The following is a 26,469-nucleotide window of genomic DNA, read 5'->3' as shown; positions in this document are numbered from 1 at the left end:
AGCCTTAACAGGCTCCTTCAAAGGTTAACTAGCACTTGAAGCGGCACTTGCAGTTCCTCTGTTGTTCGGCGCTTGTAAATTGAGGAGCGTCAAAAACAAAACCACGGGGCACGCAAAGCTCATAAACGCAAATCGCCATAGCAAACCGATACTCTGGTTGGATGGATGGATGGATGGATGGATGGATGGATGGATGGATGGATGGATGGATGGATGGATGGATGGATGGATGGACGGACGGACGGACGGACGGACGGACGGACGGACGGACGGACGGACGGACGGACGGACGGACGGACGGAAGGATGCATGGGTGGACGGACGGACGGACGGACGGACGGATGGATGGATGGATGGATGGATGGATGGATGGATGGATGGATGGATGGATGGATGGATGGATGGATGGATGGATGGATGGAGATCACGGGCGTCCCGTTTCGCGGCCGTGTTCCCTCTCTTTGTCGAAATCGGCGCCAGGCATCAAACCTCGCGCTAGGCTTTGTTGCAGGCTTAGTAAAGGGCAGTGCGCCTTTGTTCCTTTGCAGTGGCAAGTGCAGGGTAAAAGTGGCCGCGATGATTCTGCCACTACAATAGGCCCTTTAAGATCGATATCAGCTTCAACGGTAAGTCCAGAAGTTCCGACTCGCGCATTGTGGAAATCGCGCTGACCCATGTATATACAGCATTCACCCAGTGCAGTGCAGCTTTGTTTAATTCTTTAGAGACTACTCACGCTTTGTAGAAATCTACGGCAGCCGTCAAAATTTACATATTAGACCTCGCTACAGCATTAGCGCAGCGTGCCTTTGTTTGTTTGCGTTGGCAAGCGTTAGAAGCGCGCGCCGTCTCGCGCTTTGTACAACTAGGCTCTAATACTAGCGCTAGGCTTCGTTACTCGGTTGACAAAGGGCACGGCTTTGTTCCTTTCAATGGCAAGCCTCTGCCACTACAGTCGACGCCCGTAATTTTATGATCGTTATCGGCTTCAACAGCAAGTCCAAGAAAAGTTATGACGATGGCGCGGTGTGGAAATAGGCGGTAGAGATAAAAAAACTCGTGCTTGTACTTGTAGCTACAGACTTACCCAGCTTCAGTGCGCCTCTGTTTTATTTCCGTAGCGACTACTCACGCTTTGTAGAAATCGACGCCAGCCGCGAAAATTTACATATTAGACCTCGCTACAGCATTAGCGCAGCGCAGCGCGCTTTCGTTTCTTTGCGTTCTAACTTGTATGTAGCGCACCTTAGTTTGCTCGTTACTTTTGTTCTTTTCAGTCGTTTCCCGAATCCGTCCAAAGAGCCGGGCTAGGTGGATGATTGTTCGCCGTCAGTGGAACCACATGGCGATCGCACTGCATACAGCACGACTTTGGTCCCTGTGTTTTTTAAGTAAAAACATCAGATGTCGAAGGTCATGGTCGTGTCCGAGGATTTCTTCGGCAGCTGGAGCAAAACCCTGGGGACCGCACACGCTGTGTCGTCGCTGCAAAGTGAAGAGGCACAAAACGGCTGTCATCCTTAACAACGGCCCTTCTCGGGGCCGCCTCAGTGTTTCCAGGCAGATCACGCGCTTTCCGCCCTGTGCACGTGTTCTCCTCATTTCCAATTAAATAAGTCCTTCAAACCCTGCAGAACGCTTGAATTAGGAACTGATAATATTAAGATGGTACTTGAGAAACAATAGCGGCTACAATGAGATTTGTGAAGAAGGGCTGAAGTTACACACAAATAAAAAAAAAGGTTGGGGGTACGCAGATAAGCTGAAGTGGTTTTGAACAGGACTCCTAGTTAATTGCATTTGGAAGAGAAAAATAAGGTTTCATTTTGCACTGTAAGCTTTCGTCTCCAGAATGAACAGAGAAAGTAGCCTCACACTGCTTGGGCCTGTCGTTTGACCCCTCGTTGACCCCAAGAAAAAAAAAAGGATGTCTCTGGGAAACTATCTGCGGAATCTTTCCCCCGCTTCAGGAGGGGAGGGGGAGGGGGTGATGGCCTCTCCTTTGTCTGGTTCGCCGCGAGACTCGACGCACGATGGACAAGACGACGAAAGGAAGCGGGCAAAGCAGCCTTTCTGAAACTAGCCGTGACTTAAAAGTGCCTCGCTGTGTTTGGATTCCAGACCCCCGAATCCTCCTCGCCCATTCCCACGGGGCTCCGCGTGCCATGTCGCCATGCGCGGTGAAAAGAGCAGTGAAAGGAGTTTAAATGAAACAACTATGAAGCTATACAATGAAGCCAATTACAGACAGCTAGAGGAATTTCAAGAGCATGCTGTGTGATGCTAGTTATCTCAGTCAAAACTAATGCATTGAGTGGATGAAGCGCACAAAAGACACGGCACATAGGCAAAGCCGGACACGACACAGGCGCTACTTGCAACTGTTTATTGGATACACGCACGGCTTATTTATAGCCAAGAGGTAGGGGTGATGGAAAAAAAACACAAGCAAAGGGTAAAAGATAGTGGCTATGGTATGGATACTGCATTGTAGAGAACAAAAGTGACTCAAATCTTTCTAAACTTATCTAAAAATATACTCTCATTCTTATGTAAGACTAGCGATGGGTGCTGATGCAGGAACTCCCGCCTTTTTTAATCCGGTGGGCTTCTAGCAGTTCTCGGGCAGTCTTATCTTTACTTCTGCAAAGGATTTGAGTTTCCTGGAGCTTTGGTTGACAATTCTTCTTCTCTTCTTTGCCGCAGTCCTTGCAGTGATGCGGCAAATGTGACCCGGTACCAACTCTTAGTGATCGTTTGTGCTCGGTTAAACGTGCATTAATACATCGGCCTGTCTGGCCGATGTACACCTTTCCACAGGTCAGCGGGATGAACCAACTTGCCCAAGAACGTTTTCTACTACAAAACTAATGCAGTCATCTATTATTTCATATTTTTTTGACCCAACAGACATGAAATGTCTAGAGATGATTGTGTACCAACCACATCAGTGCATCAGTTGTGATACCTGAAAAAAGTTGTACCAACATATAAATGCCCTTGTTGTGATAATCAGGAATACTTAAGAATTAAGGAAAATAATTTTTTTTTCTTCGGGCTCACACACCTGCTACAAACATCTTTATACGTAGCAATTTGAATGACTCTGTAGGAAGCTTTTTGGGTAAAAAAGTACAGTATGGCAGAAAGGAGTCTTTAGGAAATGCACTGTTTAGAAATAGCCATAGCAATTCCATGTGACCGTTAGATAAATGGCTCAAATACCGTGCAAAGAAGCTTGCTGCATAGTATAGTTTTATTGCAAGTTGCTGGTTGCAGACCGCTCTGCAGTCACTGGACTGTGATTGTGTATGTACTGCATGACAGTGCGTGGATTGCAGAGCAGTTAGCCAACACAGAGATGCTTGTTCATATCATTTACCATATATATAAACATCATCAATGAAACAGCATGAAATGTGTACCTTTTTGACATGTTCCTTTTTAAAAGCCTCTAAAAATGTTTCTGCATAAATGAGCTAGCCTGTTCTGCAGCAATATAACCACGGGATTGCTGTAACTTGCCACATTTTCAAATTATGTGAAAATCATTGCATGTGAGGGATCACAAGCATATCCTGTTTCTTGAAGGTCCCGTTGCTTTTTTTGGCAATGCTTGGACAACGATGACCAGCTTTCCGCATTCATGTGCACAGGGTATGCCCATTACGAGCATGCCTTTCTACCTATTAATGGCTTACAATGCAAAGAGACAAAAGTAAACACAGAACACAAGGACGATCGGAGGAACATAACTTGGAAAACTTTATACAGGGACTATTTACATTATGTACAAGTAAGGGCAACTGAGAGTGCTTCTCAGTAAAGCTTCTTAGGAGTCGGGAGTCTCTGATACCTCTCAAGAAAGGGGGGGGGGGGGGTCGCTCTTTCTGGCATCAAACCAGCAGCTCCTTAAATACTCTTCGTATTCCCCAGATCCCTAGCTGGGGAATACAGTTCGAAGAATGATGTCCAATCACACGATGGCACTGATGGTACCACCCACGGCAGGGCGATCCTGATGCTTCTTCGCAGCTCGGTCGAGGGAAAGGGAACAGGACCCGGTCACGTTGTCGTCCCCGCGGCTTCCAGGTCGCCGCGCACGTGCGTCCGGAGGGCACCTGCATGACCCAGGAATGCCGGCTGTCTCCCCGCAGGTGTCGAAAGAGCGTGCACTGGTGACCGGAACGCGGAACCTCTGTCGCAGGTGTGGCACTCGGGCAATTGTTCAAATCCGGCGTGACTGAAGGGGACCACACTGACACCGCACTTCGTCGTGGCGAGGACCGGAACGAATACGCTTATGGTCGTCGCTGGCATTCCTGTTGAACACGTGGGGTCGTCGCTGCTTCCGGCATTCCTGTTCGAACACGTGGGGACGCTATTGTCGTCGTTCCCTCTGGCAGTCCTGCAGCCACGTCTCCCCCAGAGGGCTCACCCACCCTCGCGGTGGTCTTCAGGGAATCCTCCCCATGCCCTACTTCGCCGAATTCCACAGCAGGAAGGAAGCGCGAGCACAACAACGGGGGAAAAAGACGTGAGGCGGTGGTGTAGAAGACTGAAAGAAGATAAAAATAGGAAAATGCAATTAAATTTAAGAAATATGAATTACCAGGAACAGTATCAAGAATTTGGACGTGAGACAGAATTTTGTATACAGCTAACAAGGTAACCGATCCGTCGCACTTACGTAATCATGAAGATAGCCACTAACACTGCTTAACGGGAATTCCTTGGCACTCGCACCGAACGAGAGAAGAACTGGAAGAGACAGAGGGAGTCCTAACCTCGAAAGAGGGACCTGGTGGTGGTGGTAGTGGCTTTATTAAAAATAATAGTAAAAAGGAAGGAAAAGATTTTTGCTAGCCCCGGCATCTGCCATCGATACTGAAGCACCTGAGCTGGGGCAGCGGAAATAAAGGACAGCAGGCAGAATGAAGAAATGAAATAAAGAGGGACCTCCAAATACTGCTTTCCTTGAACTGCGAATCGCCGGCAAGAGAGGAGAAAATGATCTAATGTTTCAACTTTCCCAAATGAGACACAAAGGTTTGTCGAAGCGAACCCGCATCTGCGTAAGTACAAATTCAAGTGAGGAATTCTGCATCGCAGAAGCGTCATTGACACCTAAAAACGCATTTATTTACACCACCGGACATTCCATGTGTACTTTAAGTGGTGAAAATCCACGGTATTGAGCCACGGATCACTCAAGCTGGCTTGAATATGTTGGAACCGCCGGCAACGTGGAGTTTCCAACAGAATGAAGTAAGGGACGGGATAGATTACAGGAGCGCTGAGAGCTGACCTTGCCAATAAATCAGCCACCTCGTTAAAATAGACACCTGAATGCCTGCAGGTACCCGGACAAAGCGGATCTCACGCACTGAGCACGGAACAAAAAATCTAAGCGACCGATTCAATAAAGATTTTCCGGAATTTTGGAGAGAGACTAGAAATGAAAGGCAGTCTGAGAAAATAAGAACTCGTGCTACATGCCTGGAATTTTGAGAAGAGCCACACCAATAGCCAAAAACTCTATGAAGAATATATGAGTATAATAAGGGATACGAACGGAATAGCTCCAAGCCAGAACCTGCGAATATATCCCAATCGCCCCCTTCTCACAGCTGCCGGAGGCATCAGTGGAGAGAACGGTATGATGAAGAAAAGTCTGTAAGTGTTCAGAAAGAAGACCATTTAGGATATTTGCGGGCATATATTTCGCATGGGACGGGTAAATGTGGTCGTGATAGAAGACGGGGTCAGCCTGCGCATCAGCAATTCGTTGCAAGGAGATCAGATCAACCTTCAGCGGAGCTTGCGTGAACCTAACTTGCGGAAGCTGATAGCGTGGCCAATGCCTCCCATGCCTACTGTCTTTTTCTTCCACGAATCATGACCGCATTCCGGCTCACCCCTTTCTCCATGCTTACACAGAAATTCTCACACCTAGCCTGAAAGCCGGCCGTAGTATGGAATGAGTTTAGGGAAAATGGCCGTTTTAGTCGTTTTATCTGCACAGCTTCGAAGTATGTGAAAGGTACTTTGGCTGTGAGTGCATTGGCCCTTCTCTTTCAAAGTTCTTTTGCGAAATGAAGTGAGGAACTATATTAACTTCTTCATTACATATTGTGCAATCGTTGTCGCAATAACAAAAATTGGGCACATAGTAAATATCTGCAAGCATTGAGGATTTGTCTTTAAACTCTGACATAATTATGGATGGAATCAATACAAAGTAGAAGAAAAAGTATAGTGCAGCACATATATGATTGAAAGTGAAATACGACTGTTATTGATATTGTAAGCCTATCAAAAGATGGCACATACCCACACTGGGCGATGGGCCAAAAATCTGGCGGCTATTCACCTGTACTCAATTAATAAAAAAAGAAAACCACGCGGGAACGCAACACTTGTGGATGTGCTGAATTTCAGGAACAAACCATGCAACAGTGTAACAAAAATAATTCTGAATAAGATTTTACATTGCATAATGAACCATGAATGTACCAAAGCAATGAGATATAAGTGAAGCTTTTCTTTCCTTTAGGGACAGAAATGAGTTACGAGGTTTGTTGAATAATTAAAAAAATGATATTTGATGGCAACCAGCACGGATCATTTCAATTAAGTTATATAGCTCAAGATTACAGTCACATCTGATATAGGTGACACGCATACTATGAAAGCAAGATAATTTTTTCCTTTTTTTATGAGAAATTTTTCTTTAAATTTGTCATGTAGTTATTTATTTTTATTTTTAACGTTTTGTTTCTTTCTGTTTTATTAATTTATTTCGCAAATTTCTTAACGTCTAATTACAAACTAATGACTAATTACTAAACACCCATTACTTCGTATACTTTCCAAGAGTATATGGGTTATAGCAATTATACCGTTGATGACGTCATAGTGTGAAAGATTTCGCAGATGGACAAACAACGATGAGCCATTAAAGGCTTTCGCCTTAAAGGTTTGCATGAAATCGCGTCGTCCGACGGCGTGAAGCAGATATGTAATGGCAAGTTCGAGTGTCTCTCGTACACGCACCGTATCCTCATGCACGCAGCTCTGAATCTGGACGCTACTCACTTGCCGCCGTCTACTCCGATGCGTACGTAATCAAGGTGGACATTGCTATATGCCTGGACAGCGCCTCCTCTATTTTTACAATGCCTGCCGAATGCGGCCGATCCGACGGTCCAACACCTTCTCCTATCCTCCTTTCCTACTCTCCCCCGTCGGCTAGCCTTGGCGCCTGCTCTACGTTTGTGAGGGAGAGTGACCTAAAGCCCCTTGATATACAAGTAGCGCCATTCTGTGAACTTTGCCGCCGCACCGCAACCCCTCGCACGTCCTCCTTCCCGCGCCTCCACTCGGCGCATTTCTGACCGATGATTGGCCCTTCCGCCGTCGCCTTGGAAACGCGCGCGAAAGCGTCGCTTTGCTTCTGTTGTTTTTCTTCGGCGCCATGTGCAGGCCGCCTTCCTCTGTCGCGGGTCGAGCTTCATTCAATCGAACCGTGCTTTTAGCGCCGCGTTATGCCGGGTTGCTGCGCATTTCAGTGCACAAGCCGGCGTGAAAATGGCTTCATGCTTTTCACAATCCCTCGAGGAAAGAACGACATCAGTCGAAGAAAAAAGTGGATTCAGAACATCGGACGTAAGGACTTCACTCCGATGAACCACACCGTCCTCTGCGAGGTACTCTGCTTTGCTTGGTGCATAAACTAGTCTGTATACTTGAAACTTCTTGCCAGCTCGTCAAGAGGCAGGACAATCTTGCTTAATTCGCTCATCATTGTGTATCGTTTCCCATGTTATACTTTCCATTTGATGGCATTGCTGTGTGCTGCGCCTATTATAGCCGCCTTAATTTCTGAGTCTCGGTGTGGGTTTCCCGCTAAAATGTTTCCATCGCGGACGTAATGTTTCTTTCCAGCAAATACACGTGGTTCTAACGGTGGCGCAGAATAGGAAGCATGTAGATTTTCGCAGCGTGTAAGCCAGACTATCTCCCGTGTTCCCCAGAGCTCTGCTGTGGTCTGAAAAAACAATGCCGTTTGGCACTATAGCAGAGTTATACTATCGCCTGCCTTAGGGTGATTTAGCAGTTTCTTAGCTCGCGTACACGTGACCTCAAATATTTATTTTGGGTTATCAGTTTGGTTTATTTGATCACTAAAAGCCCTGAAACTCTTTTTTATCACGTGTCTTGTTTAGTGGTCCTGAATAAATTAAGCAGCCGAATATTAGCTATGCCTTTAAAAATTAATTCAAGAGAAAGACCTCACGAGGTACATTGGAATTAACTTTGTATCGTTTTGGGAATTTTTCTGGGCGAGTATATTTTTTTATCACATGTTTTCTTAACAGTATTGCATAATATTGCAGCTCCATTTCTATACTGATCAGTTTGAGCCGCTCATACTGCAGAAGTACGGGAAGAAGAAATTAAAGCCTAATGCGATTCCGACCATTTTTTCTCATCGGAGTGCGCCTAAGCAAAGGAAGCCTCCTGCGATAAGGCTGCCACTCCCAAACAAAAGCGGTGAGTGTTGTTTGTTGCATTTTTCTGCAGCACGATCGGAAAATGTGTAATAAAACATTAACTTTTTACATAAATACCCAGTAAAAACCTAGCAATGCGCCGATGACTCGTGAACATTTTCCGGAATTGAATTTGCTGTCGGTGTATCTGAAATATTTGTTTCGCTTCAGCATGCGTACCTGCGAACAACGTCACAGCAGTAGTGCCTGCCGAGTCATCCTGTAAGCATACTTTTTTAAAAAAAAAAATTGCGCTTACTTGCAAACCTAAACCGGTGCTTCAGGCTTTCAGGAGGCTTTGGCTTTTCCATTTCAGTCCCAGCCGAAGAAGATGTCGCGATTCATAATGGCAGTGGCGAGCAGTGCATTCCTGACGGTGAGTACTAGCTTGGTCACACCGCATGCATTTGCAGTGCCTGACATTGTCCTTTCATGCAGATTTCTTGACAGCTGGAGAACTGCCTGATGGCAGAGTCATGCCTTCAAGTCCTGCTTCGTCTACCCTTGAACACGATCGTAAGAGGCACTGATTTTTTTCTCAAACATATTAGTTGTGTGATGACCCCCATAATGCGCAGGTCCACACGGGACGGAGAGGCAAAGAGACACCGTATGGCTCAGTTTAAACAAACAGGTATATTCAATAATTACACATGATTAAGATTATACATCAGAGTCTGGGGCGTCCGAGCTTACGTGCCGACGACTTCATGGGGGCGATGGAGTGGCTCCGGAGTTGGGCTCGAGCGGTTGCTGGCAGAAGCTGCACGCCGTCGGGCTTCGGCGCTGAAGGCCCTCTTGGCGAACGATGCCGTCCTGAGCGTGTATGCAGTAGAATTTCAATAGTCGTCCGTTTCTTCGAGGATGGTTCACAAACCCTTCCTCTAGTGTCGTTCGGCTTGGAAGATGAACAGGAGGCGAGCTTGTAGATGATGACAGCAGAGCATAATTTTTCAACATACATATACAGAGAGTTAAACTGGAAAAAGCAGAACTGAATTTACAAAAGAACAAACTTTGCACTACTTTACTCATCGACCGGGCAGGTTAGTGCCTAAGTAGCATCACATTACATGCTAAGCATGGAGCCCCAGCTCAGACTGGGGTGCATCCGTTTACATGTGCTTTTAAGCACTTGATTAACAAAGGACTAAGGGCGGTCATTTCCAGTGGCCCGCCCAAAGCATCAATTCTCCAATCCAAAATAACATGCGAGATGGGGACCACCCCTTGGGTTGGGCTTAGCCTCGAACCCAGAGTCTGTTAACAATACAAACTAAATAAACAACAAAAACGCCACCACTCTCTCTCAAGTGAGAGTATACACAGGCTCTCTCTTCGGAGCTAATTCACTAGCGCCTGTCTTTCCACATTCTTGGCGAGTACTGCCTGTCCGCCATGACAGGTGTCCGTCGCGGCCCTTCTGGGAATGCGCTTTTGTTCACGAGGCACGGCGGGAAGCTGTGGGTGCCTTCCCGGCGATAGCCCACGTCGAAAGGGGAAGGAGGGAAAGAATGTTGTCTTCGCGGTAGCGCATAGCGTCGGCTGTGGTACGGCGCGCTCTGGCCCGCTGACAGCTCCCTTGTCCTGGAATGTGCCCGGAAATTGGGGAGGATAAAGCCTGTTTCCCCGCGGCGGCGGCGGCGGGTCCGGTTGTTCTGGTCGTCACTCAAAGAGCATGGCTGGGTAATTGATGATGCCGCTGTCACGGGTCTCCGTCTACGCCGCGCCGTCGAACGTGGATCCTCGTAGCACACACGGAATGTCACACTCGCTCACCCTCCAGAAGAATGTTCTCCGAACATTTGAGTCCACGCAGCTCCCCTTGTCTTTCTGAATCGCCTCGCACAGTGCGTCCGACAAAACACTTTTCGCTGCACTCAACACCACTGCACAACACCATATGCCTCCGCTGTCAATACTGGCGTCTCCAGGGGCAGCACTGATCTTCTTTTACAGATAAACATGAAACTCAGCACCCAAGCCTCTCCTTTCTAGTCCAAACTGGACGAAATAAATTTACCACAGTTACAAAGGAGCTCCCACTTCTAGCACGATCACGGCACAGACAAAAATATAGATAACGAAAGGAAGTAGGGCAGGTTCTGCATGCGCTCCGCATGCTTTCCTGTGAAGGTGTTACTTAATGACAGAAAGGTTTAACTACCAACTCCGATAACTTAACACATAAGCACATAGCAATGTTATGAGCTGCGGCATTACACAATTCTAACCAGTTCACAACTCCGCTCTGTTTACGCCATTAGTCCGACTTAGCTTTCCGATTTCGCAGCGGATATCGGCCTTCATGAGTCATACTAAGTAAGTCTGTGCCCCTTTGTCTGCTTTGGGACTCGCGAGGCCTCGTGGCAGGAGCCTCTCCTGGCGTTATCTGCGCGGCAACCTCGCGCGCTTCTTCTTCTAGCAATGCATGAAGTAAATCCGGTGGCATTCCGGCCGTCACCTCGGGCGCCTGCCGAACAAATGCAGGAGAGGGCGTTTCTTGCGAACTATCTGCGCGCTCCGCTTCACTTCTGTCCCCATCAAAATCCGCGCTTTCCCTTTCCTCATTTCGTGAATACTAAACCGATGCCGACTTGAGGCGATTTGCGTGTATCCTTATCAAACGCCGGTTCACGTCTCGGACTCTGAAGTTTACCGGAGAAAGCTTCTCGACAACCTCGCACGGTCCTCTCCACTTCGTCTGGAACTTACGAGCTAGCCCAATCTGCCTTTGGCAGTTTTCAATGTACACGCTGTCCCCCACATCAAACGGCGCGTCTCTAGCACTGCGATCGTGCACCTCCTTCCTGCGCTTCGCCGCTTTCTTTAAGGACTCCTTTGCGATGTCCCTCGCCACTTGCAAGCGCGATTCTAGCTCAACCTTATAGTCGTCCAGTGAAGCGTATAGGACACGACGGGGGCCCTCTGGCACTTCACTAGGCTGGTCCGGGTCTCGGCCGTAGAGAAGAAAGAATGGCGATTCGCCCGTGCTCTCGTGTGCTGCGGAATTGTAGGCAAACATTGCATACGGGAGCCACAAGTCCCAGTCCCGCTGGTCGCGCGAAACAAAATGCGACAGGAACCCGGCCACGGTTTGGTTCAGTCGCTCCACCGCGCCGTTGCAAGCCGGATGGTACGGTGTTGTCTGCTTCTTAGCGATCTTAAGCAGCTCGCAAACTCTCCTCATTAGCTGCGACACGAAGTTCGTTCCCCGATCTGTCAAGAGTTGCCTCGGGGGTCCATGTCGGAGCACGATCTGTTCGACAAATGCTCTTGCAACCGTGTCTGCCTTCTGATCTGGGAGTGCTACCGCTTCCGCGTATTTTGAAAGGTGGTCGACAAATACTAAAATGTACTTGTTTCCGGAAGTGGTCGTGGGCAATGGGCCCATTATGTCCATACCTGTCCGCTCGAAGGGAGCCGAAACCTCAGGGAACGGCTGAATTGGAGCTGGTCTTCGTTCCTTGGGTGTTTTTCTTTCGAGACAGGAATGACACTTCGCACAGTAGTCTCTAACATCCTGTCGCATGCCACTCCAAAAGTACAAACGCTCCACACGCCTGCGTGTCTTCGCTACGCCAAAATGACCGGCGCATGGCGCATCGTGAAACGCGCGAAGAACCCTTTCTGTCCACGACCGAGGTATGACGACTCTCTCCGAAGCGGTTTTCTCTGGTCTCCCTTTCCTGGTTGGCCTCGTGCGCCGACACAGGGTGCCGTCTTTGTCAATGAAATAACCTAGCTGTTCGGGGTGAGACGGTGCGCCCTCTAAGCTTTCGATTATTCGCTTCAGGTCAGGATCTTTGCACTGCTCTGTGCGTAATTCGGCGGGGTCGACTACGGGGACAAACTCTTCTATAGCTGCCACGGCAGCTGTGCGGCTGAGTGCATCAGCATTCAGATGTGTCTTTCCTGACTTGTGCTCAACTTCAAAGCAGTATTCCTGCAGGTGTAGATTCCATCTAGCGAGTCGCGAGCTAGGGTCCCTGACACTCATCACCCATTTCAGAGGATGGCAGTCTGTGACTAGCTTGAATTTGCGGCCGTAAAGGTAGCATCTGAAGTGCTTTACTGCCCAGACAACGGCGAGGCACTCCCTTTCCGTAGCTCCGTACTTTTGCTCTGTGGGGCTCAGCTGTCGGCTAGCAAAAGCAACGGGATGTTCTTTGCCCTCGATAATCTGAGATAGCACGGCACCAACTGCGAACTTTGACGCATCTGTGGCCATAACGAAGGGCAAATTAAAATCCGGGTGGCGCAACAGCGGTGCACTCATTAGCTTCCCTTTCAGGGCCCCAAAAGCATTCTCCGCGTTTTCGTCCCAGCGAAAGGCGACATTTTTGGCTGTTAAGGCGGTGAGCGGCTTAGCGAGCTTGGCGAACTCCTCTATGTGCCTTCGGTAGTAACCGATCAGGCCGAGAAACTGCCGGACCTGGCGGACGCTAGTCGGGGATGGAAAATCCGAGACACACCTTAGTTTCTCAGGGTCCGGTCGCACGCCGTCAGCTGAAACAACGTGCCCGAGGTATTTCACCTCGTTTTTGAGGAATTGGCACTTAGAGGGCTTCAGCTTGAGACCCGCTCCTATTAGTCGCACCAAAACCTGCTCAATATCGCGCAAATGGTTCTCAAAACTGTCACTGTATATGATAATGTCATCCATATACACGAAGCACAGCCTCCCCAGAAGACCTGCCAGGATAACATCAGCGGTTCTCTGCCGGACAGCAGGGCTGTTGGCCAGACCCATCGGCATTCTTTTCCATTCATAGTGCCCTGAGGGCGTGTTGAATGCCGTTTTCTCGGCATCTGCCGGATCCATTGCTATCTGCCAGAATCCCGCCGCCATGTCCACTACCGTGAAGTACCTGGCAGAGCCCAGCTGAGAAAGCGTCTCCTGTATATTGGGGATGGGGTATGGATCGATGCGAGTTACGGCATTTAGTTTGCGGTAGTCCACTGCCAATCGATACGAGCCATCTGGCTTTTCCACCAATAGTGCTGGTGCTCCCCAGGGTGACTTTGAGTGTTCGACAATGCCGCGATCAATCAGGTCCTGCACCTGCCGCTCCATCTCCTCACGTTGGGAGTAAGGAATCCTGTACGCACGCTGGTAAACGGGCGATGAAGTGCCGGTTTCTATCATGTGCTTTATAACGCCACAGCAGCCCAAATCCAGGTTGGACGCGGCGAATACCTCCGAGTAGTCGTTCAGCAAACCAGCCAGAGCCTCCCTCTCCCTGGATTTTACGTGAGAAAGATCGAACGACACCTTTGGAGCAGCTGAAGGACTAGCATGCTCTACAGTTGCGAGTACCGTATCGGTGGGCTCACGTTGCTCTATCGCAGAGGTGAAGAAAGCCAATGTTTTGTTCTTGGGAAGGCTCAGTGGCTGCTGGCTACAGTTAACCACCCGTAGGGGCACTCTGTGGGCGTCATTAACTGTCACGAGGCACGCGGCTGCCTTCAGGCCATTGCTGAGAGAGTCGACCGGCTCAAGCACTCCCACGGCGCCGCTCTCTACATCTGAAGGCACAAACGCGTACAAAATGTGCTCCGACCAAGGAAGGACGACCGCCTCCTCGACCAGCCGGACGGCAACCCGCGAATATACCTTCTCCAATGATCCCACTGTTTGACGGGTGTCAATATCGGTAATGCGAATCTCAGCCCCTCTCCTGTTCAAAAACGGAACTTTTGAGCCGCCCGCATTAACCTCTTCCTCAGAGAATGAGACTACTACCTTCCCTTTTCTCAAAAAATCCTGCCCTAATATACCTGACACTCCGTTTGGCAGAGACACCGTGTCCGGGCATACGTAGCAGGGGTGCTCCAATGCAATTCCGCCGAGAGAGAAGTGTAACCGGTAGAGTCCACTTATGCCAAGAGGATCCCCCGTTATGCCTACAAATTTGGTTGCCTTACCACCAGACGCTTCCAACACCTCGCGGTCCCCCTTCCTTCGAAGCGTGTTAAAACTGCTCTCCTTAAGCAATGTCACCTTTGACCCCGTATCTATCAACAATTCCATACAACAACCATTTAACTTGCAACGCACAACAGGGCATGCCTCGTCGGCCACACAAACTACCACCACCTCATCATCTACTGCTCCCTCCCCACGCTCCTCAGGCTGGGGAGGACTAACTAGTTTTTTGACTCGGTATCTGGAGCCCCGCTGTAGGCTTGCTTAGGGCGTGTCTCGCCTGCTTCTCTTTGTGGCTCCCCACGGCGCACGTTTTGGCAGAACCTGGCGATGTGTCCGCGACCCTGGCAAGCGAAGCATACGATTTCTTCAAAATCTCGCATACCGCGCCTGTAGCTTTGTGGCGGTCTCCGGTTTCCAGCGAATGGGCGCTGTTGAGCGCGCGCTTCAACCTGGCATTCTACCTGCTGAGATAGCAGCTGTTCTAAGCGATCTAACCGCTCTGTCAAGAGAGCAACCTCAGGGTTGAGCACCGCTCTCTCTATGACGCGTACTCTCGCTGTGGCTGTCGTAACGCCTCATTTTGTTCCTCATCCAATGCGGCCTCCACGGCTTGGTCGAAATTGCTCGGCTTGCGCGAGAGCACGAACCGGCGCACGGGGTCTTACAGACCAGCCACGAACAAAGCGGTCATTTCCTCTTTAAGTATATCCTCCGCGTATTTCTTCTTAAGCTGGTCTCCTTCCTCCTCCCTGCTTAACGTATCGCGCGCTAAGCGCTGAAGCCGCGACGCAAACGTTCGCACGTCCTCCCCTACCATCTGTCCGGCGTCACGGAACCTCTGTACTCGCACGTGACGTGGTTCAGTGTCAAAATGCTCAAACGCGAGCTTCTTAAATTCCGCAAATGATTTTGTGGATTTTACTTTTTCGTCTCGCCATGCAAAATCATGAGCAGCTCCTGCCATCTTACACCTCGCCATTCCCAGCATTTGAGCATCGGACCATCCCCCCATTTTCCCAATCTCTTCTAGCATGGAAAAGAAATCGCAGATTGGAACCCCTGTCTTATCTCCCGTAAACGTCGGAATGACGCTTCCTAATGCCAGCATGCTTGCTCCGAGCGACGGCTGTGGAGTGGGAGCTCCCTCAGATACAGTCATTTTTTTTTTTCAAGCCCTCCAGTGCCTCAAGCCTCTCAAATGGGGGTAAAAGTCCCACAATCAGTCCCGTGATTCCCTTTTGATTACAATTTTGAAGTCATGAATGTCACAGCATTCAGGGGACATTTGCTTTTGAGACCCCACTTCTGACACCAGTGTGATGACCCCCATAATGCGCAGGTCCACACGGGACGGAGAGGCAAAGAGACACCGTATGGCTCAGTTTAAACAAACAGGTATATTCAATAATTACACATGATTAAGATTATACATCAGAGGCTGGGGCGTCCGAGCTTACGTGCCGACGACTTCATGGGGGCGATGGAGTGGCTCCGGAGTTGGGCTCGAGCGGTTGCTGGCAGAAGCTGCACGCCGTCGGGCTTCGGCGCTGAAGGCCCTCTTGGCGAACGATGTCGTCCTGAGCGTGTATGCAGTAGAATTTCAATAGTCGTCCGTTTCTTCGAGGATGGTTCACAAACCCTTCCTCTAGTGTCGTTCGGCTTGGAAGATGAACAGGAGGCGAGCTTGTAGATGATGACAGCAGAGCATAATTTTTCAACATACATATACAGAGAGTTAAACTGGAAAAAGCAGAACTGAATTTACAAAAGAACAAACTTTGCACTACTTTACTCATCGACCGGGCAGGTTAGTGCCTAAGTAGCATCACATTACATGCTAAGCATGGAGCCCCAGCTCAGACTGGGGTGCATCCGTTTACATGTGCTTTTAAGCACTTGATTAACAAAGGACTAAGGGCGGTCATTTCCAGTGGCCCGCCCAAAGCATCAATTCTCCCATCCAAAATAACATGCGAGATGGGGACCACCCCTTGGGTTGGGCTTAGCCTCGAACCCAGAGTCTGTTAACAATACAAACTAAATAAACAACAAAAACGCCACCACTCTCTCTCAAGTGAGAGTATACACAGGCTCTCTCTTCGGAGCTAATTCACTAGCGCCTGTCTTTCCACATTCTTGGCGAGTACTGCCTGTCCGCCATGACAGGTGTCCGTCGCGGCCCTTCTGGGAATGCGCTTTTGTTCACGAGGCACGGCGGGAAGCTGTGGGTGCCTTCCCGGCGATAGCCCACGTCGAAAGGGGAAGGAGGGAAAGAATGTTGTCTTCGCGGTAGCGCATAGCGTCGGCTGTGGTACGGCGCGCTCTGGCCCGCTGACAGCTCCCTTGTCCTGGAATGTGCCCGGAAATTGGGGAGGATAAAGCCTGTTTCCCCGCGGCGGCGGCGGCGGGTCCGGTTGTTCTGGTCGTCACTCAAAGAGCATGGCTGGGTAATTGATGATGCCGCTGTCACGGGTCTCCGTCTACGCCGCGCCGTCGAACGTGGATCCTCGTAGCACACACGGAATGTCACAGTTGCATGGTCACAAGATGCTTGCCGTTCCACACATTGCTCGCTGAAAATGCTCGCAATGGTATAAATACTTGAGATCAGGAGATCGGTATTTGAACAGTGCTTGGCTTCCTCATTTCAGTCCAAGCCGAAGATATCGAAGTTCATGAGTCCACAAAGCTGCCTTTTCCAGGCGGTAAGTGTTAGGTCTGACTGCAAAGTTGTTACCTTTGTTTGAGGCCTTTCTTTTTTTGGCAGATCAGGAAACAGCCACGCACTCCGCGGACCGCATAGCGACACCAGAGCCTCTTGCATCTGATCTTGAGCATGCTTGTAAGATTTTGTAAAATTCTGCAAACTTTAAGTGGCTTTTTTATTATACAGAAATTCGTCCCTGGTGCCTGAAGGACTGCTTATTTTATTTTTTTTAGCAACACACCAAGCTCTATTAAACCGCATATCACAACTGGAGCGCCTCCATGAGGAGTCGCAGAGGAAACTAGGAGCTGCCAAGAGAAGATATCTTAAAAGCGAAGAAGAAAAAGAACGGCTGAAGTCAAAGTTTAAACATATTTTCAGTGACGACCAGATGAGGTCAATGCAGCGGCTTTCAGCACAAGGGATGCGCTGGGAGGCCAGCACGCTTGTAAAGTCACTCAAGCTGCGTCTGTCCTGCGGGTCCCAAGGCTACAGTCTGCTGAGAAACCATGGTTTCCCGTTCCCGTCCGAGCGCACACTCCAACGCCATTTGGAGAATTTCAAGTTTCAGCCTGGGCTTCTTCAAGACATGATCGAGCCTCTCAGAATGAAGGTATACTGAATAACTATGTATACATGAGCCTCATACATAAAACCTCTACGGTTCTGAATCTGCCTGTAAGACATGAGAGGGCTATGAATTGGTAATGGCATTAAGGTTCCTTTTACTAGCATTATGATTTACTACGAGTATATATTAAAGCGACTCTGCGTTCTTTTGCTTCTCTTAATACTATAAAAGTTGCTGCAATATTTCTCTACACGTTATAGCTTTGAAGATTGATCATAGCTTAGATATGGCTGTGGTGGATGTTGTATTAAGCCTGTGGTGCGTAATATGTGTTTTTCCTCCTAGATTGACCTCATGAAGCCTGAAGAGCGCCACGCCACCTTAATGATTGACGAAATGCAAGTTTCACCAGGGCTCGTTTACGATCACTCATGCCGCTGTGTTCTCGGCGCTCCGACACTGCCTTTATCTGACGGTTCCCTACCGGAAGATACGCTAGCTACTCACGGCTTAGTGTTCATGTTGGGAGGGTTGTCCACTAGGTGGAAACAAACGATTGCCTATCATTTAACAGGAAATTCATTCGATGCTGTAACACTGAAGGAAGAAATAATTAATGTAATAACGAAATGCGAAGCACTGGGATTGAAAATTCATGCCGTGACCTCCGCGGGAACCTGGCGCTCTGGAGGCTATTTGGCATTCATGCAGGAAGACACAGCCGGCCGCATACAAACTGTGTTCACCCCTGTGATCCTACACGAAAGCTGTGGTTTTTTGCTGATGTGCCCCACTTACTGAAAAATTTGAGGAACCACTTGACTAAAGGTCAGTTAATTTACCTTCCCGATGATGTAGTTAAAAAAAACGGCCTGCCAACTAACGTTGTAAACATTGAATATATTAAGATTCTGGTTCAGCGCGACGCAAAATCTGAGCTCAAGCTTGCTCCTCACCTGAATCCTGCATGTGTCGATCCTACTCATTATGACAAAATGAAAGTTAGTTTGGCTTACAGTTTATTTCACAACGACACATCAACTGGTTTGCACATTTTGGTAGAGAAAGGATTGCTATCGAAAAATGCACTTTCGACGGCGTGGTTTGTCGCAACGATCTTTCGCTAGTTTCGCTTGTTGACATTACGAATCAGCAAGCTCGCATTTAGCAAAGCAGATGGAGGAACTTGTGAGGACGGCGTATCATTTCTGAATGAGACAGTAGAGTTGTTTTCTAAAATTGGTATTGGTGCACAGACTAAAGCAATATGGAAGCCTGTTCAAACAGGCATCATTTTGTCAACACTGTCTGCACTCGAAGTGCAAGACATGTTAATAAAGAAGTGCGATTTCGAGTATGTTTTATTAAGTAGGTTCAGTCAAGATGGACTTGAGAGCCTGTTCTCAACTCTGCGGGCAAAAAACCCCATCCCACGCCTCTACGAGTTCAAGTGCAGCCTTAGGAGCGCGACACTAGCACAGTTTCTAAGGCCGAGTAGGTACGGTAGCTACTCAGATGATGAAGGATTTTTGCTCGTGGGCTTGAATGCAGAAAAAGAACAGAGTGAAGAGGGCAGCGTCATAGCTCCCTCTGACCTTCTAGACTTAAGCTCGGAAGGAGAGGAGTCGCTAGTGTACCTAGCAGGCTACGTTATTTCCAAAATAACAAAGAAGCTTCATTGCGAAGACTGCAGTGCTTCTCTAACTTCTAATGATGCAAGCTGCAGACTAATTGAGCTCAAGAACTACTCCTCATCGCACCTGTCGCTCACCAGTCCTTCTGCAGGGGTGGTTGAAGTCATTAAAGTAGCTGAAAACTTTTTCCGTGCAAACAGTGAGGCACTGCTACACTGTAAAAAAAAATGCTCCGCAGTACAGAGAAACCCGCTGGTAATGCGTTGCCGGAGGGTTTTCCGCAACATGAGGTACGGACTAAATGTCAGAAACAGAGACTCCGTATGACGACTGTCACATTCTTGGTAACGGAAAGTTACGCCATGCTATGCACGAGACCGAAATCGTTTTTTCACAACGAATGCTTATGTTTTGTTCTTATTGAAGTTTCCGCAATGTGTATGCATACGTCCTCCGTTCACTCGGAAGTCATTTCATCTAGAGCGGAAATTATCTGTATTGTAATTATGTACTTTCTGTAGTACATGAACATGCGTCTTCGTATAGCTTCTGCCCGCAATGTTCACTGCAGATATAGCCGTCCAGGTGCCGAAGGAATAAGTATTATGTACAAGGCTTTCCTTTGCGCATATTATGTAGTGCATACGTACAAAGAATGCAGCTTAGAATGAAAGAGTGGTAAGTGTTTGGGTGAGTACAAGTACATACGTTTTCTTTTCATGGCAAACTACACACATTGTACATCTGCACATTGCTGTCGGATCCATCTGAAAAGCATAAAAAAAAACCTCATTTAGTGGTCACACAACACCAAATATAAATTTCACAAATACATTTCAACCATCCGCTATTGAACAATCAGCTTTCGTAGAAGCTTTCAAAAGCCATTCACCGAGAACCAACCCGTTATAATTTATTGCCCAAAATTCATTTCTCATAACAGTAAACAGTAAAAACCACAGGTCCAGAAAGAAGCAGACAAAATGCGCTTTCCCGGGCGGCACTGTGCGCATGAAAGTCTTTACAGTTGCTTATCATTTTATGCAAATAGAAAGTAGCTCAGGATGGGGGCCAGATGCAATTCAATGCAGGTGCCTTTCTGTACATAGTACTAAATGCACAACTTAGCGAGCAAGGAACATTGGTAACATCTGAAAAAGGTGGGAGACGCTTGCCGAATTTATCGTCCATCCAATTTGTTATAGGCAAGACAAGACGAAGCGAAAGTCCCGCACTCAGTTTATATCCAGTTCCCGGGCATGCCCGTTGCGGCAGATTATAACGCTTTTTATTATGACACAAACTTGGAATACGGCCCCAGGAAGCACACTTCCCCAAAACCGCATGTTTTCACTCATAGATTCCATTATCTCAGCATGTGCAAGAAAATGTACTAATATCTGAGGTCAGTGAAAATGCAGTCACACGTACCGGAAGCAGCTCACTAAGGCATTCCAATATCTCTGCAGTGTGCCTCACAAGGAACGGATGCTCAAGTTTCAAAAAAGGGCTCTTGGCAGAAATTTAACCAAAGGCCATTGCCATGTGAACCTTTTCAAAATGATGACCCAGAAAGACGAAGTGTCCTCATGTGTCTGATGCAAAAGAAGGATGAAGGCATAAGTCCTTCTGCTTTTTGAACAGCTGTGATAAGTTTTTTACTGGTACTGCTTGGTGCAGCTTCAGTCTCCTTCTTGACATTTTGTGAAATAATTATATATCTGCAAAAGATCTCGCTAGCAAACATTTTGGCACTAATGGAGAAGCAAAAAGACGCATGTCCTAGGCCTTTTTTTGTGACACTAAAGGAAGGCTTGCCTTTTAGAGTCATTGATTACGAAGAGGTCCATGTGGCAACAAACTTTGAGAGAATTCCTTCAAGGACTCTTTGTTCTCATTAGGTGCCCTGTAGATATATCACAACACCTAAGTGAGCTGTTACCAGCCCTGTGAGTTCACTGTCACTTGACATCAAGGGTATGTACTTTTCCTCGCCACATGCAGCAATGATGTATATGTCAAGAGAAAGCATAAAAGATTTCTAAAAGCAATTCTAGATTGCTTGCGGAGGAAAGCACAAGAGTGGCCATGCTCAGCGGTTACCTTTGCTTCTTGCTCGAGTTCTACAGTGAGTACTACGTAATGACAGGTGTCTGCATCAACTCATATTTAACACCCGTCCTGTGCGACCTCCATCTTGCACTACATGACAGGCAACTTTATAACACCCTTCATGCAAAGTGTCATCAGGGTCGGTGTTTTCTGTCAGTTTCCTGGTCCTGTGGTTTGTGCTGTGTTTTCTACTCTTAAATTATTTACTGCCTTCATTCTCCACTCCATGAAGCCTGAATGTGCTACACTGGGCTGCTCGACGCGTCGTGGAGCAGCCCAGTGGCCATTTTTTTTTCATACGTCGGAGGCACTCAGCAAGAAAGCCATGCTTACTATATTCAGCAGACAAGGGTACATGTGAGACACATCATTAATAACTAATTCTCACAGTGGTATCTGGTACAAGAATATCTAAACACTACTCAATTTTGGTTAAGTTTTCAGATACACTCTTAGATTAAAAACATAATTTGGCTACATTAGCAGAAGCACAGCACCAAGGTACTCACCAGTTACCTGAAGCACTGTACGCAAGTTCTCGTGCCATCATGAATACAGCACACTGTCCACGTCTTCATAATGCCATGTCACTCCAGCACTTCGGTAGCAAAATTTTCCTTTAAAAAAAAGTAGTTTTGTTTATGTTAGACTGGTCATATTTAATTTTACTATATACTATGTACTTCTCATTGTACTGCCCCAGACTAAAAAATACCAATGATCACGCTTTGAATTATGTCATATGTGATCACCATTATGTGATCACCAATATGTTCTTAGAAATTCTGATTGAAATAAATCTGACAAAATATTATTTCAGAAAATGTGGCACAAGGAAGGACGCTAGCTAGATAACCTGGACGAATGTTTTCAGTTGCATGCAGCCACCAGCACAATTGCACACAAAATGTACAATAAAGTGGGTTTTACCTTTCCGAATAGATTTTAATGCTGCAAACATTTAAGTAAAAAAAATTTAACCTTCCATTCCGCATAAAGGAAAGAAAATTCCTCTCGTTTTTCACAAGCCTCTGCAAGTACACAATTCAGTGAATCTACTCTACAAGTACTTGAATCTATCAGCACGAGACAGGGACGAGAAAAGAAACAAAACAGGCACTGACTCGCAACTGAAGTTTATTGAAGTGAACAGAGAGTATACAGAAAAGCCACACGCCACAAACTACACAATTACACATAAGCTACATCACAACATAAGTAAAAGATTGCCCTTAACATTCCTCTCATCTAGACAGTCCAACCCGCTGCATGTTAACGCTATGGGCAGCACAATCACACATTCGTCACCGAGTCATAAGATGTGTCTAGCCTCAATAATTTTCTGGTTAATCTGCTGTGAACGTAGTGCCAAAATGCATGTTGCCGAAAGGAATGGCTAGCAGCCTTCACATCCCTTGTAATATGCAGATAAGTTACAACCCCTACCAATATCCAAATACCTCTCATGCTCCTGTAGTCTTACATTGATACACATTCCAGTTTCACCAACACCACATGATAATGGTATGCAATGCATGCAATGGTTGCAAGGCACATATATGTTGCCACGTTTCACTCGACACATGTGCTTTTCCCTAACGAAATTCACAAAATTATTAACAATGTTACAGATTGTAGACAACTTATTAGGGGCCGAACACACCATTTTTACGTCATACCTTCTGGCCACAGTTTTCAAATTTTTCAGCAATCTATGTATGTACAGTAACACAGTCAGTCTTTTGGCATCTCACTGGCTGGCCCCAGCCTGATCATGCCAGTCCCTGCGAAGGGGTTTCAGCTTTTAACATGCTGAAGGGAAGAATGGCACAGCATCAAGTAACGAGGAAAGCAGGACAGCACACCCACGCACAAGTGCCAACCCTGGAGCAGATACAAAATCCAAGAGCGCGTGCTTGACATTCAGCGTTGACAGTCAAGGAAACGAGGAAACATGGATTTGAACGCTAAAGATTGAACGAGCCCGATCCTTGGCTGCCAACGCTGAATGTCAAGTACACGCTCCTAGATTCTGCATCCGCTCCAAGGATGGCACTTGTGCGTGGGTGTGCTCTCCTGTTGTCCTTGTTACTTGATGCTGCGCCATTCTTATCTTTAGCATGTCAGACCAACTTGCCCAATATTATATGCTCAGCTTTAACAATTTATCGCACGCTTCTGCAATAGCATGGTTGGGAAATCATGCTTTCATTAGCCTTAAAATCTTCTCTTGGAAACCAGTTGTCACGCTGTAAAAGCATGGCTTCACCAATACCGAGCCTAGACTTGACGACGCAATGCTATCTTTCACTAGCTTAGAATCGTTCGACCAACAGTCAAGTAGCTGCTTAACACTCCTGGGTGAATATCGCTAGCACACATGGCGTGTGCAGAACATCAAGGTAAGGTTCAGAAACCGCAGCTCTTTTTGTTGGGACATTTTCTCCAAGGTAAACTTAAGACAAAGGCCTTGCTCCTTAAACAAGTTCACAATATGTACAGGTCCCACACTATCACAACCTTTGTAAAAGACCAGAAAATTATAGACGTAGCGAAAGATTTCCCCCAGCCCATGCAATTTCTTGGCAATCATTCCTTCCACCCTGCTTAAGAGAATATTGCTTAGCACAGGGGCAACCTTCGAATCGATACATTTAGCAGACTTTTGAACATATGCCGCACTGCCATACTCCACAAACATCCTCTTCACTTCAAATAAAAGGAGGCAAGTGCCAAAAAAGACTTATGTTACACACCCGTTCCTAAACACGAGCTCATCGTTGTGCTCCGATATACACATTCATAAGCTTTTCACAAGATCTTCATACGGGATAGAATAAAATAGTTCTACATCGAAACTAATCACAAGACAATCCGCTGGATTGTCATTCTTAAGATACTCAACCACACGGCGAATTGAGTACAAGAAATGGATCTTCAAGATGCGAAGTAGACAGATGCTTTTGCAAATAACCAGAGATAATTTTGCATGAATCCTTTTCTGAAATTTATCTGAAGAGCATGTTATTGAATAGCATTTATTTGAAGAGCATGTTTGTAGAGTAGCGCAGTGCGGTATGTGTTCTAAAGTCTCGAATATGTAGTGGTTCAAAGGTTGACCTTGTGCTAAGCAATATTTTCTTGAGTAAGGGTGGATAGAATAATTGTCCAGAATGTGCATGGGCTGGGGGAAAAATCTTTTGCTATGTCGATGATTTTCTGGTCTTTTATAAAGGTTGTGATAGTTCGGGACCTGTACATCTTCTCAAGTTGTTTAAGGAGCAAGGCCTTTATCTCAGGTTTACCTTGGAGCAAATGTCCTAAGAAAAAGAGCTGTGGTTTCTGGACCTTACCTTGATGTTCAGCACACTTCATGTGTGCTGGCGAGTGTTAAGCTGCTACCTGGCTACATGTCGACCATTCCAAGCTAGTGAAAGATAGCATTGCACTTTCTAGCGCGGGCTCAGAATTGATGAAATTATCCTTTCACAGCATGACGACTAGTTTCCAAGAGCAGATTTTAAGGTTAACGAACGCAGGATTTCCAAACCTTTTTACTGCAAGAGCATATGATAAATTGTTAAAGAAGCTGAGACAGTTTTGCGGTGACCGGCACAATCAGGCTGGGGCCAGCCAGCGAGATGCCAAAAGACCAGTTGTGTTACCGTATGTACATAAATTGTCGCACAATTTGAAAAATGTGGCCAGAAGGTATGATGTAAAAGTGGCTTTCTCGGCCCCTAATACGTTGTCTAAAGCATGTAAAATTTTAAGATAATCCTGTGAATGTGGCTCGAGAAAAGTACACGTGTAGAGTGAAATGTATATGTACCTTGTAAAATGAATGTGGTATCAAATATTATCTTGTAGTCTGGTTTACGTAGGTGCAACTGGAAGGTGTATGAATGTAAGACTACAGGAACACAAGAGGGTAGGGGCTTGGCTAGGTGGTTGGGGTAACTCTGCTGTACACTGCACGGGATGTGAAGTCTGCTACCCTTTCCTTTTGGCAACACGCATTTTGGCAGTAAATTCAGAGAGATTAAATGGGAGATTATCGAGGCTAGACACATCTTATGACTCCGTGAAGAATGTGTGTTTTGTCTATCGTGTTAACACACGAGTTGGACTACCTCGATCAGGGAAATGTTGAGGGCGATTTTTGACTCATGTTGTCCTGTATGCTTATCTGTAACTACATGGTTTATGGTATTGCTTGGCTTTTTATATATTCCCTGTTCACGCCAATAAACTTTAGTCGCGAGTCAGCACCTGTCTTGTCTCCTTTCTCATCCTTGTCTTTCGCGCTGGTGGATTCACCGCAATGGCTCACCTCTGCAGAAATACAAGGCATGACATTTTCCTCTTCACACTCGTGGTTCAGCGCATAATACGGCAAAGGCTTTTCAATTCCAAGGAAAGTTCATGGCTCCATTGAACACTGCCTCCTGCTTACAAGACACAGAGCAGCAATCATTGTAGATTCTACCTGTGACAAAAAGAGCAAAGAGCAAAGAGTGGACTAAACTAGGAAAGCAGCACAATATATCTATAGCCAAATAACTGAACTGAAAGAAATAGAGGGTAGTGTAATAGTGAACACACTGATATATTGCAAGTGAGATATATGCATAATATATTGCAATATCCAACACTGCTACCATTGCCTTAGCCAACTACTTCATAAATAACAATAAATGCAGTATCACAAAAATACTGATAACGTACTATTAGTGTTAATAGTAGCAGTGCAGGTTCCATGAACAAAAAAGGGCCCAGTGCTGACTGTCGTTCCCACAGCAGCCTTGTGACCAATGGCTGGTGTAAAGGAAAGAGGAGGAATGACTGAGAAGAGAAAGAGCCAGGGGGAAGGAAAATAGGTATAGAAGGGCTTAGGATATCATAGGCAAATAAGGTTGTTTAGACAGTGAGCACAAAATAAACATTACCACACAAGT

At 46.9% G+C, this 26,469-nt stretch overlaps 2 protein-coding genes and 2 long non-coding RNA genes across 5 annotated transcripts in view; 2 read left to right on the top strand and 2 right to left on the bottom strand.

Moving 5' to 3' along the window:
* Positions 1-26,469, bottom strand: part of LOC144106297 (putative thiopurine S-methyltransferase) — a 452,029-nt gene that overhangs the window by 57,748 nt on the left and 367,812 nt on the right. The window lies entirely within an intron of this gene.
* The window catches only part of LOC144106669 (uncharacterized), a 34,083-nt gene continuing 11,364 nt past the window's right edge, over positions 3,751-26,469 (bottom strand). For both annotated transcript variants that reach the window (XR_013309087.1, XR_013309088.1), the window contains 5 exons: positions 26,240-26,356; positions 25,845-26,000; positions 22,021-22,128; positions 20,108-20,166; positions 3,751-4,558 (listed from right to left, as the gene is read on the bottom strand). This is a non-coding gene — a long non-coding RNA (uncharacterized LOC144106669). The remainder of the gene's footprint in view (positions 4,559-20,107; positions 20,167-22,020; positions 22,129-25,844; positions 26,001-26,239; positions 26,357-26,469) is intronic.
* LOC144107342 (uncharacterized) lies at positions 7,686-9,085 on the top strand. Its single transcript, XM_077640332.1, has 5 exons — positions 7,686-7,709; positions 8,421-8,556; positions 8,727-8,777; positions 8,872-8,931; positions 8,994-9,085. The coding sequence occupies exons 1-5, from the start codon at positions 7,686-7,688 to the stop codon at positions 9,083-9,085; spliced, it is 363 nt and encodes a 120-aa protein (XP_077496458.1).
* LOC144106196 (uncharacterized) lies at positions 17,019-17,538 on the top strand. The gene is made up of 3 exons (XR_013308929.1): positions 17,019-17,192; positions 17,255-17,329; positions 17,428-17,538. It is a non-coding gene; the product is annotated as an uncharacterized LOC144106196 (long non-coding RNA).

The sequence above is a fragment of the Amblyomma americanum genome, chromosome 10 (genome assembly GCF_052857255.1).
Source record: "Amblyomma americanum isolate KBUSLIRL-KWMA chromosome 10, ASM5285725v1, whole genome shotgun sequence".
Taxonomy (NCBI): Eukaryota; Metazoa; Arthropoda; class Arachnida; order Ixodida; family Ixodidae; genus Amblyomma; species Amblyomma americanum.
This window is presented reverse-complemented; position numbering and strand designations above follow the sequence as displayed.